Here is a 20847-nt window from a genome sequence, read left to right on the forward strand (position 1 = left end):
GATCCTTTTTTGCAAGAAACTGAACAGTATTAATATCATTTTTTATCTTTGATACACAGCCACGTCCATCTGTCCTGAGCACGAGCTCATCATCCGGCTCGTTACACGTGTACGCGCTCTGGCGTAGTGTACGCTAACGCCATAAGGGGAAATCGATGAAAAGTCCGGATGAGTTTGCACAAGCAAACGTAATTTTTTAGCTTTAATTCGGTTTGAACAATCAGGATAAGCGCAAGTAATTACCATTTTGAATAGCCGCTATACCCACAATCTCTGTGCACTGTGTAAACAATGAGTGTCATATACACGCAACAGATCGCTTCCGGCGTTTGCGTATACTACGCCAGAGCGCGTACACGTGTAACGAGCCGGATGATAAGCCCGTGCTCAGGACAGATGGACGTGGCTGTGTATCAAAGGTAAAAAATGATATAAATACTGTTCAGTTTCTTGCAAAAACCGATCGTTTCGTGTCTTAGGACATCAGTGTATCGTCATGAGCCGCAGGGTGTAATTTGGATTTGTCTGTGCATGTTTTGTTTTACTTTTAAAGGTCTGGTGCCCATCCACTGCCATTAAATGACTGACAGACTGCATCGCTTTGAGATAAAAATCTTTGTTTGTGCTCTGCTGAAGAAACAAAGTCACCTACATCTTGGATGCTCTGGGGGTAAGCAAATAAACATCAAATTTTCATTTTTGGGTGAACTATCCCTTTAATGATTAATTTATTAATATTTATAATTTATTTACGTGACTTTCTAGTCATTTATGATCACACAGATTTTGTTTTACTCAAAAATATCAGTATCTACCAATAACTTACACTACCAGTCAAAAGTTTTTGAACAGTAAAATTTTCTCTTCTGCTCACCAAGTCTGCATTTATTTGATCCAAAGTACAGCAAAAACAGTAAAAGTTTTAAATATTTTTCTATTTAAACTAACTGTTTTCTATTTGAATACATTTTAAAATGTAATTCATTCCTGTGATTCAGGAATAAATGATTCTATTATTCTGTTATTCTTATTATTATGTTGAAATAAGATGTGTAGATTTTTTTCAGGTTTCTTTGATGGATAGAAAGTTCAGAAGAACTGCATTTATCTGAAATAGAAATCTTTTCTAACATTATAAATGTCTTTATTATGACTTGTAATTAAATTTAAAGCTTCCTTGCTTAATAATAGTATTAATTTCTAATTAAAAAAAAAAAATTCTACTGACTGCAAGTTCTTGAATGGTATAGTGTATAATGTTACAAAAGCTTTTTATTTCAGATAAATGGTGACCTTTGGATCTTTCTATTCATTAAAGAATCCTGAAAAAAGTACTCAACTGTTTTAAATATTGATAATTATAATTAAAAAAAAATCACAGGAATAAATTATATTTTAAACTATATTTAAATAGAAGACAGTTATTTTAAAAAGTAAAAATATAATTGTACTGCTTTTGCTGTACTTTGGATCAAATAAATGCAGGCTTGGTGTGCAGATGAGACTTCTCTAAAAAACATTAAAACACTTTTAACTGGTAGTGTATATTCATCAAAGTTTTCATGACCTTTTCCCATGATAATTTTTCCAGGTGTAAAAATAATTATTTATTTGTGTATTTTCATATTTAGGTTTCCAGAGTAAACTCATCCCACTCTTTGATGCTGCTTTTTCCCCACGAAACCTGGTACTGGTGTCTGTCAAGACCAAAGAAGCACAGAGCTGAATGAACTAACATTCACCAAGCTATTCAATTCCAAGTTCTGAATCACAGCCACTTAATTAGTTTAACAGTAACATATTATGAATGAAATGCCCTTAAATGAACCGCCACACAAACCATTTTGGAACTAAAATTAGAGGTCTGATTTTCCGTTTTCCATAGCGACCCATTAATAGGTCACTGTCAGTCATTTTTTTTCCATCATGCTTGCTTTCACTCATGCAAAAAAAATTGCGTCACATTTTAAATGACCTTTAAATAAGGAAAATTATTCTTCTGTATTCTAAACTTTTAATAGATTTTAATAATTTTAACCTTATTAAAAAGAGTCAAACTGTTCTGCGTTTTTTCACAGTGGCTGCATCCGAAATCGCATACTTCCATACTATTTAGTAGGCAAAAAGCAGTAGGCGAAGAAAAAGTATGCATGAAATCTCAAACACCACAAAAGAGTAGGCGAGATTTACCAGGATGAAGCACTATTTCTCGCGAGATTCAGGCGTACGTATACCTAAGTATCGTTCAATATGCCTACTTATCTACTATTTAGTAGGCGAAATGGGTACGTGAGAAGAGTAACCACAAAAGAGTAAGCGAGAGATCCCCGGATGCCTACTGCGTCCCGCCCAGATTTCGAAGTGCCGATCGAGGGATACTTTTCTACTTTTCTATCCCAGAAGCCCACGGGAGATCAATAGCCTACGTCATCATCGAACGTGATGGAGAACAGCAACAAGGGTGTTTTCAAAAGTGAGTAACCTTACGCTGTTCCTTGTGTCACAATCGCGCAGAACAAACTGTTAAATCGCTTAAGGTGTAACAGTATAGTATATTTGTGACTGTTCTGTAAAAACATGTTTTATGTATAGCAAACAGGGGAGATCCAGTAAACACACGTATATCTCCAAAGTGAATGTACATAAACCATATACATCTTAAAGACCATTGTTAAATGTCTACAGTATTTAATATGTGACAGGAAAAAGTTCGCAAACAATTGCATATGAGCACGTAATAGACATCTGAGTGTTGTGTGCTGTTACAGTAGAATTCACTGTTGTCAACACTGTTTACTTTATATGGAATGTAAATAAACGCATTTACATAGTAACTAAACATAACTGATCTTTTTTATTAATATAAATAAATAGAGGAGCATTTGTGTTGGATAAAATGCCAGTGTAAATGCAGTGTTGAGCACATGAATCACAGAGGTGACTTGAAACTTTTCTGGATGTTACAGGGACAGGGACGTGATGGACGACAGAGACAGGTGAAGGTGGACACGGTGGTCAGCTGCTTCATCAGAATAAAGCTGCAGAATTGGCACAGCTGTTGATGGCAGTTGTTATTTACAGGCTGTGAACACATGATTGTTAGAACAATTACTTTGAATAAAGCTTTGTTTTATGTGTCTTTGACTTGTACTTATTTAACATCAAGGTTACTTTTATTTATTCTTTTACAAATTTATTTGTGTTTCTTGTTGTCAGTTAATAAAATATAGCATTAATTCATTACTTGACTGAGAATTGAGATGTATTCACATTGACTGCATAGTCATGAATATGTCATGCATATGGCGTATTAAAAAATGCATGTAGTTAATTTTACTAAAAATATAATTAATTAGTGGTTAGCATTTATCAGTATTATTGTTCATAAGGGTTGGTGTTGTCTAGCAATGCATTCCGAGGTCATCTTTAATTTCTAAGTAATACTTAATTCTTTCGAGTAAAATCAAAAGTCTTCTCCAAAGACGTGATCTTCCAGCAGCTGATTGACGTCTCCTTTGTGCAGATATTACAAACATTGCAAACAAGGAGGGCAACGTACTAGGTAGGGTTGTCGTGATGCCATTGGGTGTTCTGTGCATCCGTCGCCTTTATTTTATTTTATTATCACTGCAGAACTTATAAGTACATACAACCGCAGGAAAAGGCTGTTTTATCAGTAAAAAATAATGACAGAAAAAAACTGTAAAGGGTTTGCGTACATGTGATTCTCTACACGTGAAAAAAAAAGATTAAATATCTTTAAATTATCGTAATATTCATTTAATCATAATGCATTAAAATTGCATGTGTTGTTTTTTGTTATTTATAATCCTCAGGGATGAAATAAGAGAAGTCCCACAATAAAAAGAGGAAAACAAAGGAGATTTTAAGCCAGTTTTAGGTGTGGATAAACAATTTTGCACATAAATAAATTAAAAACATATTAAAGTTACGATTTTAGGTTTTCGTAATAAAAAATAACATCTTTAAGGATTAAACTGGGTTATAGCCTAAAAACGTACTAAAAACATAAAGGTATGAGAAATTGAGAAATTTGATCAACATCATAATATATACAAATAGATAATATATACAAATAGATTAATTAAACCTGTCGCTCATATCTTTTAAATTGTTGCTCTTGTCTTAACGTCGTAGATCACATGATAACGTCATCATGGCGGATCGCATTCATACTCAACGAGATTTGGCTGTAGAGTAGGTACTCTTTTAGCGCTTGTTAAGTACCTACTTATTGAAATTAAGTACCTACTCATGAAGTATGCGATTTCGGATGCAGCCAATGTCAGACTGGATTCATTGCACAACATTTTGTCTAATTATTGTTTTTTTATACACTTGGCAAAGCTGCTATTGTCTATGATTCACCTCTATTACAAAATACTTACTCAGACCCAGAATCTATTGTATGACTGTAGGTAAATGAATGTTATATCTGCAAATAAAAACACTGTAATTAAAAGACTGACATGTTTTTTAACCTATAGATGGCACTCTTAAGACAAAAACATGTCAAACATTCAAAGACTGTATTTTAAAGCCCCCATGATATTTGTGGTTCTTACAGTATTCTGCAATCACTAAGATGCTCATTCCCAAACTTTATTTACAGAAATGTTTAAATTGATTAAAATTCAAAATTTAATAACTTTATTCCTTAATTATATTTACATAAATGTTTTTCATAATTTACACTACCAGTCAAGTTTTTGAACAGTAAGACTTTTGTTTTCTAAAGAGATCTGCATTTATTTGATCTGTAGTACAGCAAAAGCAGTGAAATCTTGAAATATTTGATTATGTCATTTATTCCTGTGATTTCAGCAGAAATTTTGCATCATTACTCCGGCCTTCAGCGTCACGCGATTCAGAAATCATTCTAATATGCTGATTTGCTGTTCAAAAACACCAAAATATTGCATCTTGTGCACACTTGACAGTTCACTTTCGCAACTGTGCTCTCCATACACACACATAGAAGTCTGCATCTCACTAGAGTCTTTATTTCTGATAAATAACATTTACAAAATGTTCTCACACAGGTGAAAGACATGGAAGGAGATTTAATTCTTCATGCTCTCCACAAAGAATTCATTACATGCCACTGTGAGAGCAGCCACCAACACAACAAACTCCTGAAAGTCCACTTCTCCATCCCGGTTCTCATCCAAATCAGACATGATCTTCTCCACAACCATGGGGTCTTTACTCGCCTACAACAGGACACACAGTTATTATGCATCTGAGCCTTTAAATGTTACTAAATGCTACTTAATGTGGCTAAAACTCACTGCTAAAAAGTCATTGAGTTCTCCTTGAAGCAAGCTCTTGAGCTCAGCTTTGCTTAGCTTGTACTTGTCTCCTTCTTTGGAGGAGTATGTGTGGAACACTTTAATCAGGCCTTCCATTGCGTCTTCCAGTTTTGAAACCATGGTTTTCCTCTGAAGAAAATATACTTTGGAAAAAAAGAAAGAAAAGAAAAAAAAAGAACAAAGAGCATTATGCAATCCCTGTCTGACACTGAGAATATACGCAGGTGTTTTAGTGGACTTTATGCTCATATTCTTAAAAATAAATTCATGCTTAGTCCTTTTTGACTTTTTAAAAGCGTGTACTGTTTGCACAGACACCTGCTGACCCCAGGGGCCCCGCTGTCCCCCTAAGAATGGGGTTACACAGCCAGAGAGGAATCTAATATCTGTGAGCGAACGATCATGAGGGAGATTGAAGACAGGTATACATCAATTATTCAATTAGTCTTTTGTATGAACTAAAGGCTCTGAGACTGTTTGTTTATCCACCATTAAGGCTTGTAGGCCTTATTTTTAATATTAGATGCTTATTAAATCTAAAGCTTTAAACAGAACAGGTTAATATTGAAGACATTAACATTGAATGTGAATGAATTCACATCAAAGACATAGACTGTCTAAAACAATCCACTAATGCGCTAATGAACGAAAGCCTTCCATCAGCACAATGATGAGTTGATGTAAAGTTGGCACAAGAATAACTTGGTCGAACAATACGCAAGTATGCAGTGTTTATTCAAACACAAACACTGCCTCATTCGTGTTACATAGGGAGAGTTATCTATGTGCTAACGTACATACATTAACCTTTGACTATTATTTTATCCTTAAATGACTTTAAACCATTGTCAACTTAGCTTCAGCTACAATTAATGGCGTATATAACTTACAATTATTTCTTTAAGTTATTGTATATCAGCATAATATTAGTAAATCTATAAAAAACAAACAATATTATCAACTTACCTAGACAAAGAAGTAGCAGCTAGCGTTTGAAAAGTTACTTGTGCTCATTCATTAAATAGCGTCCATTCACCTGTGCGGGGGAAATAGCCAAGTGGGCGGAGCTTCATCCAACCGCAGCCCGCACGTCAAGTGACGTCACCACGCACGCCCACACAATCCAAGATCTCAAATACGTTAGATGCCATCTCACGTTTAAGGTAATAAGTTTGCAACTATGTAAAAATATGTGTTTTTGTAGGTTCACAGTGGAACACGGGTTTTATTTTGATTTTGAACTGGTTTTGACTATCGAGGCAAAGATAAAATTAATTCACATTCCCCCCGGTTTCACAGACGAGGCTTAAATCTAGTCCTAAACATAAATGTAAGTCTGAGGTGTTTTAACTGAAAGAAACTTGCACTGACTGATCTTATAATATATCAGTGCCTTTGTTTTGTCTCAAGATGCACACCAGGGGTCCGTGTGTGTGGGCAGTACCATTCCTGTGCAATGGAAACAAAATGGTGTTACAAAAAAGGGATGCCTTTGTAACACCATTTTGTTTCCATTGCACAGGACAGTGAAGCAACCCTGTCAGATGACTGTGGTTTGGAGGAAGTACCTGTAAGTGCATGCATAATTTGGCCTGAATTTGTATCTACTTGTGTACTTCTATTTCTGACTGCAGTGTGAGTTGCAGGCAGAGAGGCCTGATACAGAGGTGGACAGTCTTGTAATTAATTTTACTTCCTTTATGACATGTATTGACCGTTAAATGTTGTCTCTACAAATGAAACAGGGTGACATCCATTTGCTCTATAAGAGAAGTCTCCAGCAAAAAATAGAGTATACTGAGCTAAAGAAACAAAAGCTTCTAGGTAAATCCACCTTCGCTTTTATAGCCGTGGTCTCTCATCTTGATTCCACAAAGTAATTTACTATTACTACTCTAAAATATAAATTAAATGTGAAATAATCAAATGAAATAGAATGATTAATAGTACATTTCCCTTTTTTAGAAAATGGCCTATATGTATCTGTATGAAATCAATAAGAGAATCAAATACTGCATTATCTTTAGTTACACTGATATTTATTTATGGAAAAACAATGTTACACAAACTACACGAACTATGTTTAAGTGACATATGCACTTTTCAAACGACAGACTGCATTTTTATTTATTTTTTTAATAAATTACCCTGCATCACATATATGTGCGGTCATCTTTGACTTGTAATATAATAGTACAAATTAATTGGGCAAATATCGCTGTTGCTTTCGTATAAATGAAGCGGACATAACTGAGTGGCCGCGATCTAATCCTGTTTACATAAAGTAAGCCTGCTCCAGAGCAGGTTTACGTTTACGGATCTGAAGTCCTGGATGAGCGTCGAAGAACCGAATGATCCAAGATCACGCGAAATCGTCAACAATCAAATTCAGCTAACTTAGTTAGCGAGGTACGAAGAACGGACCCCAGTAGTTTTTTTTTCTAAGCACGTTTATAAACATTACTTAAATTTGCTAATTGAACTAATGCCTAATAGTGGTTTAGTCTAAGCCCTGTCTGTGAAACCGGGCCATGGCTTTTATTTTGATAGTATGTGTGCTGGAACTTGAAGCATGACTCTCTTGAGGCCAACTGAATTCCTGGCATCTTCCTATCTCACTGGAGTAGGCTGCTCACTTTTCATTTTATTAAAACATTTTTTGTTCATTGCAAGGTTCAAGCCGAGTCAAATGGTATCTGTGTCAGGCAAAAGGAATCTGATGTTGCACAATGTTATGTGGTGGAGTGTGGCATGTTTGTAGAAGCTCAAGTTGGTGTAGTTACTGTGTTTCATTATCACACTGATAAATGTAACTAGAATTCATCTCTTTTTGACATCTAAAACTGTATTTGTTTTTGGAAAAATTTTTATTATCAGGGTTATTATCGTTAACTAAACCTAAAATGAAAACATTTCCATTACTTGAAGCAAAAGAAACTGAAATATATTTAAATATTACAAAAAGTTATCTTTTATTTTAGCTAGTTGCCAAGCCAACATTTTTCATTTTAATTTAGCTTAACCTGAAGTACTAACACAGCTAAAACTAGATAAACTAAAATGACTAGAATTAAAAATCAATTAAATCTATATAGACAAAAATTACAAACAGCAAAGCACAAATATAAAATACACTACCAGTCAAAAGTTTTTGAACAATAAGATTTGTAATGTTTTTTTAAAAGAAGTCTCTTTTGCTCACCAAGCCTGCATGTATTTCATCCAAGTACAGCAAAAACGGTACAATTGTGAAATATTTTTACTATTTAAAATGACAGTTTTCTAACTGAATATATTTTAAAATATAATTTATTCCTGTGATTTCAAAGCTGAATTTTTAGCATCATTACTCCAGTCACGTGATACTTCAGAAATCATTCTAATGTTCTGATTTGCTGCTCAAAAAACATAATTATTATGTTGAAAACAGCTGAGTAGATTTTTTATTAATAGAAGGTTCAGCAGAAAAGCATTTATCTTAAATAGAATTTTTTTTTAGTCTTTATCATCACTTTTGATCATTTTAAAGCACCCTTGTGAAATAAAAGTATTAATTTCTATAATTCCTTTTCCTAAAAAAACAATTATACTGACTCCAAGCTTTTGAATGGTATAGTGTATAATTTTTTTATTTCATTTATTTCAGATAAATGCCGATCTTTGTTTTTTCCTATTCATCAAAGAATCCTGCAAAAATCTACTCAACTGTTTTAAATATTGATAATAATAATAATAAAATATTTCTTGAGCAGCAAATCAGCATATTAGAATGATTTCTGAGTGATCATGTGATAGGGGTGTGCGATATGACGATTTTTGATCGTGGACGATTAAAATGTCTCCACGATCTGCTTTTGAATAAATATCGTAGTATCGTGCTACAGTGTGTCTCCGTCTTAATATAGTGTACATTCACTCACGGGACACTGCACTTATTCATATTCGCGATCACAAAAGTACATTATTTGAATGTGCTTCAAAGTCTTGCCGGTAAAATAACGCCATTTGGTCCGCGCGCTGTTCTGGAATGCGTTTCATGAGCGCGTAAACCTGAAGCACGTGCGCTAAAAGCCTGTCAGACAGCACCTGATTACTAAACTGAGCTATCTTTGGCGTTTAATTTGCTTTTACTGTCAAAAACACGCAAGGATTACATATAAACACAGTCGGTTGTCTAAAGTGAAAGTAAACAGTTAAGAGAAAAACGGATGCGCGCCTGTATAGATGCGTGCAGCTCTGCGACAGAGCTAAACATGCTGTCGATTGTCATTAAAGAGACAGTACACCCAAAAATGTTGTCACTCACATGTCCTAAATCTCTATAAAAAAAATTCTTGTGCTTAACACAAAAGAAGATATTTTGAAGAATGTGGGTAACAGTAGCTGGTCCCCACTGACTTAAAATAAATAAATAAAATATATGGAAGTAACTGGGGACCCAGCAACTGTTTGGTTACCCACATTAAAAATAAGTTTTATGTTCAGCATGTTTTATGCTTAAAAAAAATGCGAGAGTGAGTAAATGATGACAGAATTGTCATTTTTGGGTGATGATACACTAATAAAACAAAACACAAAGGAAAATCAGTCACTGCTCTTGACTGAAGAACTTCAATACAGTTGCTTTAAATGTTGCTTCTATGTATAATTTATGTATATAATGTATATAGTGTTTTTTTTTATATTTGTTAATTAAATTTCTTGAATGCTACTGATAAATACATGGACTGTACCTGAAAATTAAAGCACTGTTTGTTTTATTTATATAGTATGTGTATTTGTAACATGTAGCTTATCTTTGTTCTTATTTTTTAAAAACAAAGAAAATAATGACAAAGATTTTTTTGTCTTCGCCCACTTTGGCTTAAATATCTGCCATTCTTTTTATTTTATATTTTGTTACCTTGTAAGGTTTTGGTTTTAAAATAGAAAAATTTTTCTGGCTGTACTACTCAGACAACTTGTAAAAAAGTAAAACCAACATGACAAAGAATCGTGATAAAAATCGTGAATCGTGATATTTCTTGAAAAAATCGTGATATGATATTTTTACCAAATCGCCCACCCCTATCATGTGACACTGAAGACTGAAGTAATGATAATGAAAATTTTGCTTTGATCACCGAATAAGTTAGATTTTAAAATATATTCAAATTGCAAACATTTATTTTAAATAGTAAAAATATTTCAAAATTGTACTGTTTTTACTGTGCTTTGCATCAAATAAATGCAGGCTTGGTGAGCAGAAGAGACTTCTTTAAAAAACATTAAACATCTCACTGTTAAAAAACTTTTGACTGGTAGTGTATAAAAAAAATCTTATTCAAAATATTAAAACAAACTGTAATACTATATCACTGGTCTAAAAATAACACCAAAGTAAAAGCAGCAACACCCACACCAACATAAACAAAGTAGAGTTGACTCGTTCTGAATGTTTCCATTTCATGTGAGAAAGTAAAACTTGTGAGGCTGCAAATCGGATAACAGGATGCGTCACAGTTTCTTGTTTATTTGCGAGGATCCATCTGTTCAGCATTATACATTTTATGATTCATGATTTACAGCTAGATAGAACAGACATAAAAACATCATTACTAGAGTTGAATGTGAAATTAGCTGTGGGGATATCAGACTTAGAGTAAGGGGCGCAGGTTATGATTAATCTAGATCATAAAGAATAATGGAATGACAGTGAAATGATATTCAAACTATCATTAATAAGATAGATTTTCAAGAGGAATATTAGACTAGTGTTTTTTTGTATTTAGTATCCATGGCAACTTCATCATATAATGATTTTCTCTTCAGAAATCAATCAAACACATCTGTTTCTCTATCTATTCATAATCCTGACATCACTATTATATTTTATAACTTCATGTAGAATAGTCAAAAGAAGGTATCACATTTTTAATCACAAATTCACAAATACAAAATATATAGACATTTAAGAGCAAAGAAAGGTAGAAAATGGATGTATAAAATCTGAAGAGTCTGTATTTACAAAATGATTTTGTTTTAAATATTAAAACAGCATAAAATTGCGTAATGGCATAAGGTGACGGAACTGTATTGCAGGTCACTACCCTAATTAAGATAAGTATGTATACTTGCATACTAAAGTAAATAGAACTGTATTGATTGTCAGAGTGAGCGTGTGTTGTTGTGTATGCTATGGGCTACTACACTAAATCACTGTCTAGATCTGCCTAGTTGTTTGTTTTGCTCACACTGACTGAACATATGAGTCAGAATGCACTTTTTCCAGTCCTACTGTCACTAGTGAGTCAGACAAACCAGTTTAGATGAATCTTCACTTAACATCAGCTTCCAATCATGCATATCATATTCTGAATGTCAGGAAAGTAATAGCTACATGTTGGGTCTGGTTACCTTTCCCACCGATAACAATATTTATGTCCTTCAAGCAAGTTCTCTTAATGTTTGTTGACTTCTATTAGTAGGCTGATCATTGACTTGGTGGCCATCTTCATCTGTACCTTTCATTTCTGCAGAATTCTGGTCTTGTGGCAGTTCAATCAGAGAAACAGACCTCACTGAAGACAGGCGGCTATGCTGGCTGGTCGTATGCTGTCTTGTATTGTTTGGTTTGCCTAGAACACTTCTCAGCTGGACCCAGAAAAAGCTCTGTTCTGTGGGTTGCTGGGGCCACTCTAGGTAGGTTTTGGTATTGAGCATCCTTTTGAGCTTGCAGAATTTACTGGGAAGAGACGTGGGATCAATGGGCTCCTTCACGATCAGGATGACGTCACTGAATGTCTTGCCAATGGCCCGTTGTTGAGCGAAGTAGAGCTCATAGTTGCACCACTCGCTGTTCACGAAGTTCCGTGATAACACGAAGATCACCTGAATAACAAGAGGTCGAGTTATTTGCTCTTTAATGTATTTTTAGAAGTTGTTTTATATGAAAGCCCATTTCTACATGATTTTAAAAATAAAATAAGGAAATAAAAAGTCACATGAAATTAAAAATAGAAAAAAAGCTGCAGTTGCAACATGTAAAGATACACTGTGCGATATAAAGTTAGAAGTGTCAGATAAGTTGAATAGTCATGTTGTGAAATATAGTCACATTGTGACAGTTTCAGTTGCGAAATACACAACTCTTTAAAATATTTGGAGGTAGATTTCTTTTAAGGAAGTTAATACTTTCAGCAAAGATCAATTGATCAAAAGTGACTGTAAAGACTTTTACATTTGTGTACAAAGGATTTCTATTTCAAATAAATTCTGATTCATCAAAGTATCCTGAAAAAAAAAATTGTTTTAAATAATAATTATGAAAAATGTTTTATGAGCATCAAATCAGAATAATTTATGAAAGATAATGTGACACTGAGAACTGGAGTAATGGGTTCTGAAAATTCAGCATTCACATGAAAAAGCTACATTTTAAAATATAATAAAATATGAAATTTTAATAATATTTCACAATATTTATTTCTATAATTGCAGCCTTAGTGAACATCTGAGACTTTTTGCATAAACATAAAAAAATCTCGAACAGCAGTGTATAATGTTGCAATTTTGAGATATGAAGTCGTAGTTATGGAAAATAATGTTGAAATTGACCCTTTGCAAGGAGATTTATTGACAGGCGATCTGACCAATCATAACACAGAGTCTGACATTTTTGTCCGACAAACAAACCAGACAGGAAAGTAGATTTACGTCGATGGACTTGAACTTAAAACTTAAAAAATGGTGGTTTTGAGTCTCTCTGCGATTGAAATAAGATCCCATCTAATGGTCATTCATGTTTATTTATTGCTATAACTAGTAAAGAGGAAGAGATGATCGGTTAACATGCCGCTTGATCTGAGGTGCTACAGCGTTCTGTCATGACACATTAGGGGCCGTTCACATGTCGCGCCTAAAAACGCGTGGAAAACGCTAGATGCGCCGCTTTCTTCCTTATCAGCAAAGCGCTCGGGCGCTTGCGCTCCGGAAGCGTCCGGAAGCTGATGGTTGCTTTCTAAGCAATGCATTCTTGCTGCATTCTGAAAAATTGAGATGTTTTTATCTCGATGCGGTGCGGACGTGCCTGGAAAAAACGAGCGCGTCGCGATTGTGTCGCGACCGCGTCGCTTCCATTATGCACGAGCAAGCCGCGTGTCTACATTTGAAATAATGAATTTGAGCGCGCAAAAGACGCTACATGTGAACGGCCCCTTAAAGAGCCATAAAACGGTATTTATTGTTTAAATTTGAAAAAAATGACAAAATTTGAAAGCTGAGACTTTGTTTCATACCTAAATACTTTGTTTCTGATGACACATTGACAGTTTTCTCTTTGCTCTGCGATGTATTTTTCACTGTGTGAGAATGTCTCTCATGGAGGGAACGAGATGCTGCATCCTTTAGCGGACACTATAGGGAATGCTGCCAGCATGACTGATGTCTGAAGCACATGTGAAACAATGCCAAAAAAGTGTCTAAAACCCGCAAACCATGTGGTTTATACAGTTTGCAATACAGATGTTGTCTTACATGCAATACAACATGTTGCTGTCATGCTGGATTATATTTATTTTATGAGGCAGCGGCAGAAATGCAGGAAGCTGGAATGTGCGACTTTATTCCATGCTGCCATCTCTATTGGTTTCAAAAGTCAAAGAGGTGCATATACTAGCAGTATATTGTCTTTTTCCGTTTGACTTGCACTTTGCAACAACACAAGCTTGTTTCTAAAAAGACATCCAACATGTTTTTTTTACAAAAACTCCTGACATGTTAATGTTTTACATGGCGTGACAATGTTAAAAATAGCTATGCTAAATCCAGTCAGACTGAAATGGATTTCCAGGAATGCGATTTGAATAGGATTCCAAACCACATATGAATGTAGCTTGAAACGGATTTGCAAAAATCTGATTCCATCTAGTTGCCCATCAGATTCAGTCGGATTTGCACAAAAAACAGATTTGGGCTGACAGTCTGAATGAGACTTTAGTCTAAAAGGCAGGTCGCAAGAGTGTTAGAATCTAAACATGGTGGCACACATTCCCTTAGTCGCTGATCGACTCTATATAGCGCTATCCGCGGAATCCGATCCGGAACCTCATGATCCGAGTCTTCACCGTGCCTCGGCAGCAGCAGGACCCGAACCGCAAGAGGCAGATGCTTATCCCTCATCTCTCGAAAAGAGGGACAAACGCTAACCAGAGCTTTCTCATTGGAACTAAAGCTCTTGAGCACCGAACGCGCAGGCATGCAGCATGAGTTCCCGTGAAGGGTTACGAGTAACCATGGTTGCCCGAATGGGAACAAGACACTGCGTCCTCTCGCCATTCCAGCCTGCCTGTTTACGTCTTTTTCAGACAACCAAGTTGGTGACGTATTCAGCAGGTGCCCTTTTTTACTTCCCATTTACGACATCACAGGCCACATGGACCATTAGGATTGCCATTGTTTCACACATGCTTCAGACACCGGTCATGCTGGCAGCATTCCCCATAGTGTCCACTAGAGGATGCAGCACAAGTTCCCTAGAAGAGGAACATGATGTGTAGCTTCAGAGCGGATGGCTTGTCGGACATAGCAACAGTAACAAAGGGGGCCGTTTTTTGTGAAGTGTCAATTGTGAGATATATGATCAACATATTTTTTTTCTGAGATGGAAATAAGCTTCTATAATTTCAAGACTTAGACATTTACATTAAAGATACACAAGTCTTTATTAATCCTTGTTCCACTAATTTCAGGAAATGTGACTACAGACAACTCTGAAGAACATAAAAGTTTGTGCATACGTACCTTCCGACTGTTTTCGATGTTCTCAATGATGTTGTCAATGATCCACTTCCCTGGAATGAAGTCTCTTTCATGGATGCAGATGCGATAAGGAGGCTTACAGTTCTCTAGACAAGGGAGCAACTCGTTTCGAACCCAGTCTGCATCCGCGTGGCTATAAGAGATGAAAGCATGAAAGGTGTAGTCCATGGCTTGACCTGAACCTTCTTTATGGGCCCTGTACTTAGCTCTGATGATCTGGTATGTAGCTTTCATGTACCACGGCACATGAAAAATGTAGCACAGAAGCATGAGACCAAGGACGACAACCGCAGTCGTTGACACAGAGATGATGACAACGAGTGTAATATTACAGGCTAAATGACCAGGGAAGTACTGCGATACCATTGTGTTGAGAAGAAGCTCGGGATGGTAACACTTGTAGTTGTTTGGCCAGTCTGTGATGGTCACCTTGCCCTTGCTTGTGGTATCCTGTATGAAGGTGTAGAGATCACAGGTACAGTGGTACGGGTTGTTGCCTGCGGTCAGAACACGTAGGCTAGGCATGTCCTTAAAAGACGTCATGCTAACAAGTCCAAAGGAGTTTCCATCTAAAGCGAGCGTCCTCAAGTATGGATTCATCCAGCCGGAAGGGATGAACTTGATCTTGTTGCCGCTGAGGAGGAGCTCAGTCAGGTTAGATGCCTTATTAAAATAGTCCATGTCAAGCTGGTCTAGGCTGCTGTATGAAAGATCGAGGAAGCTTACCGAAGTGGGAAGGCACTTAAAACTGTCACTGGTCAGACTGTTATGATGAGCAATTACTTTGGTAATGGACTGTCTCCATTTACAGACACGATTTCCCATATTTCCCAGCTGGTTGTGGCTCATATCGAGTGTAGTCAGCTTGACAAAATTTTTGGTCAGAGATGCCAAGTCACTGAGGCTGGTAAGTCGATTACGGCTGACGTTAAAGGTGTCAAGCATGTCCAATGTGTTTTTAGTGTCACACAACGGGTTGTAAATATAATTGTCCCTCAGCTGGTTGTTCGAGATGTCCAGAAGCTCAACGCTTTTCATCTCCAGCCACGAGTCACATGGCACATTGTTGAAGTTCACGTTCCATACAATGAATTGACGGACATGATTAAGCCAGGTAAAGCTCCAGTCAAAGCGCAAAATATCTGGATTACTGATGTCCCTGTAGAACAAAACAGCAAGATCAAAACAATTAAGATGAGAATTCTAGATAGACAAATACTTACAGATTTATCAATTACGCCAATTCCTCTTAAAGGGATAGTTCACCCAAAAATGAAAATTCTGTCAATAATTACTCACCCTCATGTCGTTCCAAACCTGTAAGACCTTGGTTCATCTTCATAACACAAATTAAGATATTTTTGATGAAATCAGAGAGTGTTCTGACCCTGCATAGACGGCAACGCAACTGACATGTTCAAGGCCCAGAAAGGTAGTAAGGGCACTGTTAAAATAGTCCATGTGACATCAGTGTTTCAACATTAATTTTAAGATGCTATGAGAACACTTTTTGTGCTTAAAGAAACTCAACAATTTCTTCTCTTCCATGGATGCTCTGTACCTTGTTTACTTGCAGAGGAAGACACACGCTGTACATAAAACAGTCTTTGTAAACATAAGACGAAGGTCTTATGGGTTTGGAACGACATGAGGGTGAGTAATGACAGAGTTTTCATTTTTTGGGAAAAAAAGTAACCCTTCAATGATTCTGATTCCTTGATGGTCCCATTAACAATTATTTTTGTACTTTTAAGAAATAAATATAATAATACATATTTTTGTTAAATAAATAAAAATAAACAACAACAACAAAAAGGATAAATTAGCATTTTTAATCAACATTAACCCTCATGTGGTGTTCATGTCATTTTTGACTGGAGAAGATTTTCTTTTTCCTGAAAATACTAGTTAATGTTATCGCATTGAACTGAAACTTAGTGACTTTGTTCACAGAGACTATAACAACTTGTCCACATTATTTATTTATTTTTTACTTTTTTGTGTTGTTTTTTTCACCTTGTTACACCTATGGTGTTCCCGGTCAAAAATGACAGGCCTACACAAAATAGCATATAAATCCCTCGTTATGCTATATTATCCCCAAAAATTGTTTTCGTTCAATTAGGACTGGTTTTGTATTCAATTTTCAAACAGTTTCTTCAAAAGAGCTTATGCACCTCAGTTTTTGAGTGAAAAAAACATTATTTGTTAATAATTTTGGCAATATTGAGAAAAATATTAAAATAAATTGCACTGTTGATCACACTAGTCTACTTTAATGTTTAACCAGGAAATTTCTTTTGAAATGCTTTTATTTTGTACAAAATGACACAGAGTCACACTTGTGGTGTTCCCGGTCAAAAATGACGAGCCTACACAAAATAGCTTATAAATCACTTGTTATGCTATATTATCACCAAAAATTGGATTCAATCTTTTTATCAACTTGTTTTCTTTTAATTAGGACTGGTTTTGTATTTCATTTTCAAACGGTTTAATTGTAGGAGTCATTTATCCGAGCTCCTGGTCATTGAAAGTGAATGGGGGAGACTGAAAATTAGAGAAAAATTTAGTTGTCAGGAGCATGTTTATCATGTTCACATATGTATATGTGTGCTTGCAGACATAGAGCCATTGGACATGTGCATGCATGGATACATGTATGCCACACACACACACACACACACACACACACACACACACACACAATTTTGTGAAAGAAACATTCTTTTTCACAGTGATACAATTTTTTTTATCTAATATCCATTCATCAATCTGACATTACCACATTTGAACACACACTTACACACCTAAACTCACACTCACGCACAAACTGGCTGTGACTGCAGTGACCCTGCTTCAAAAGAATCTCTCTTTCATGTTCTTGTTTCATCACACCTTCCAGACAAAATATTATGACATTTTGTTTTGGAACTGTGATGTTCTCATTTTTTTACTTAAAAAATTAGATGCCTACTCTCAGATAAATGAGGCCCACAATTAATTAGATGCAAATGGAAATATAAAACCAGTCCTAAATGACAGAAAACAAGTTGACAAAAAGATTGAATCCAAGATTGGGTGAAAATGTGGTTAAATGAGTAATTTATAAGCAATTTTTTATAGGCCTGTCATTTTTGACCGGGAACACCACAAGTGTGACTATGTGGCATTTTTTACAAAATAAAAGTTTTTCAAAACAAACTTCCTGGTGAACCATTAAAGTAGACTAGTGTGATCAACAGAACCAATATTTGTTCAAATTTTTTTTAATATTTCCAAAATTATTCAAAAATAATGATTTTTTTTACTTAAAAAAATAGATGCCTACTCTCAGATAAATGAGGCCCACAATTAATTAGATGCAAATAGAAATATAAAACCAGTCCTAATTGACAGAAAACAAGTTGACAAAAAGATTGAATCCAAGATTGGGTGAAAATGTGGTTAAATGAGTGATTTATAAGCTATTTTTTACAGGCCTGTCATTTTTGACCGGGAACACCATAGGTGTAATAGGATTTTGAACACCACATGAGGGTTAAAAAAATATAGTAGTTAATAACTTACGAGAGCACCAGCTTTTCCAAGGTTAAGTTCGTCACACTGGATCCCTGCGTTCTGTTCTGTGAACGAGCAAAATCGATGAGCAGCAGTTCCAGGCCTTTGATTGAACTGACTTCCAGATTTACCAGAGCCATTCTCATAACTTCTTCATTGAATTTACCTCGATAGAAGGTTACGAGTTGAGTGTTTACATACTGCAGGCCATAAAAAATATCCTGTTTACCACTATAGTACTGAAATTCAAAAATGTTTCGGAAACGTAGCACTTCAAAAGTCTTGTTTGCTAGATCTTTCAATATCATAGGAAGCATATCTGGTTTCTTGTCAAAAGCTATATCGAGCCACAAGTTACTTGTCTTAAGGTTGCTGAAATACCCAGGTTCATAACGTTTAAAACCAGTGCCAGTTTTAATAGCAAACTTGTACAATGAGATGTTCTTCAACACATCAATGTCACGTCTTCTCAAACTATTGACCAGGGGTCCACCAATGGACAGCACTTTTAACTGGGTAAAATTAAAAAAAGAAGCATCCAGGGATGCTTGTACATACAAATTATTGGACATTTCTAAAACCTTCAAATTTGTGAGCGGCTCAAGAGCTTTGAATGGTATTTCTGTCAGAGAGTTGTTAAATAAGTTTAGATGCTCCAAAAAAAGGTTTCCCTCAAAGGCATCATCCACAATCAGAGAGATGTTGTTAAAATTTAGCTTGAGAACTCGCAGATAAAAAAGTTTGGAAAAATCTTGTTTGGTGATGACCTGTATGGTATTGAAAGACAGGTCGAGCTCTTCCAGAGAGGCTGGCAAATTTGCTATTGGCACACGGTCCAGACGTAGACCTTTACAGTCTGCTGAACGCCTATCTGATGTTATTGTACAGGACTGATTTGCTTTAGCTGGTTTAATGTGCACAAGTGCCTGGAGGCTGAGAAGAAGAGCCAGAGAAACAAACATTCTCACGGGCTTTGCTTAGATCTGAAACAGAGGATAGGGAAAAATATTTCTGTTATTAGCAACCCAATCTTTCAGTTTCAGGCTTTCAATTTACAGTGGTGTGAAATCCAAACCCACATGGCCCTGTGTAAAAAAAGTCTGTACCCCCTAAACTTAATAACAGGTTGGGCCACCCTTAGCAGCAACAACTGCAATCAAGCATTTAACTTGCAATGAGTCTGTTACAGCACTGTGCAGGAATTTTTGCACACTCATCTTGGCAGAATTGTTGTAATTCAGCCACATTGGAGGGTTTTCGAGCATGAACCGCCTTTTTAAGGTCATGCCTCAGCATCTCAATAGGATTAAGGTCAGGACTGTGACTAGGCCACTCCAAAGTCTTCATTTTGTTTTTCTTCAGCCATTCAGAGGTGAATTTGCTGGTGTGTTTTGGATCATTGTCCTGCTGAGGAACCCAAGTTCGCTTCAGCTTGAGGTCTCGAACAGATGGCCGGACATTGTCCTTTAGGATTTTTTGGTAGACAGCAGAATTCATGGTTCCATTTATCACAGCAAGTCTTCCAGATCCAGAAGCAGCAAAACAGCCCCAGACCATCACACTACCACCATATGATGTTCTTTTTCTGAAATGCTGTGGTCTTTTACGCCAGATGTAATGGGATACACACGTTCCAAAAAGTTTTGGGGATCATCAAGATGTGTTCTGGCAAAACTGAGATGAGCCTTTATGTTCTTTTTGCTCAGCAGCGGTTTTCATCTTGGAACTCTGCCATGCAGGCCATTTTTGCCCAGTCTCTTTCTTATGGTGAATTCGTGAACACTGACTTTAACTGAGGCAAACACTTTTTCACACAGGGCCATGTGGGTTTGGATTTTTTTTTTTCCCCTTCATTAAAAAAACCTTCATTTAAAAACTGCATGTTATGTTTACTTGTTATCTTTGATTAATATTTAAATTTGTTAGATGATCTGAAACATTAAAGTGTGACAAACATGCAAAAAAAAAAAAAAAATCTTTAAGGGGGCCAACACTTTTTCACACCACTGTATATTAGAATATTAAGGATGCTTAATGACATGGACAACATGCAGCAAGCAAATCAAGCTTAGAATGTACTTAAATACGCCATGTTTATTAGAAAGGATAAGAGAATATTATAACTACAGTTTAATGTAATGTAATAGCTTTGTGG

General features: G+C 35.8%; 1 protein-coding gene across 1 annotated transcript; it reads right to left on the reverse strand.

Moving 5' to 3' along the window:
• Positions 1 to 5016: 5016 nt before the first annotated feature.
• Positions 5017 to 19692, reverse strand: tlr18 (toll-like receptor 18). The gene is made up of 6 exons (XM_073847774.1): positions 18702 to 19692; positions 15114 to 16290; positions 11766 to 12203; positions 6752 to 6782; positions 5313 to 5476; positions 5017 to 5234 (listed from the first exon to the last, which is right to left on the reverse strand). Exons 1-6 carry the CDS (start codon positions 19652 to 19654, stop codon positions 5085 to 5087), a joined length of 2913 nt encoding a protein of 970 aa, XP_073703875.1. The 5' UTR covers positions 19655 to 19692; the 3' UTR covers positions 5017 to 5084.
• Between the last annotated feature and the right edge of the window lie 1155 nt (positions 19693 to 20847).

The sequence above is a fragment of the Garra rufa genome, chromosome 9, assembly GCF_049309525.1.
Source record: "Garra rufa chromosome 9, GarRuf1.0, whole genome shotgun sequence".
NCBI lineage: Eukaryota > Metazoa > Chordata > Actinopteri > Cypriniformes > Cyprinidae > Garra > Garra rufa.

Bases quoted from the DNA above. Each gene is read 5' to 3' on its own strand.
- tlr18 (XM_073847774.1), bottom strand. From the start codon at position 19,654: ATGTTTGTTTCTCTGGCTCTTCTTCTCAGCCTCCAGGCACTTGTGCAC. The intron at 5,477-6,751 runs GTGTGCATCTTG...TTTTTTCCAAAG, and splicing joins CCCACACACACGGACCCCTG to TATATTTTCTTCAGAGGAAA. The intron at 5,235-5,312 runs GTGAGTTTTAGC...GTCCTGTTGTAG, and splicing joins AACTCAATGACTTTTTAGCA to GCGAGTAAAGACCCCATGGT.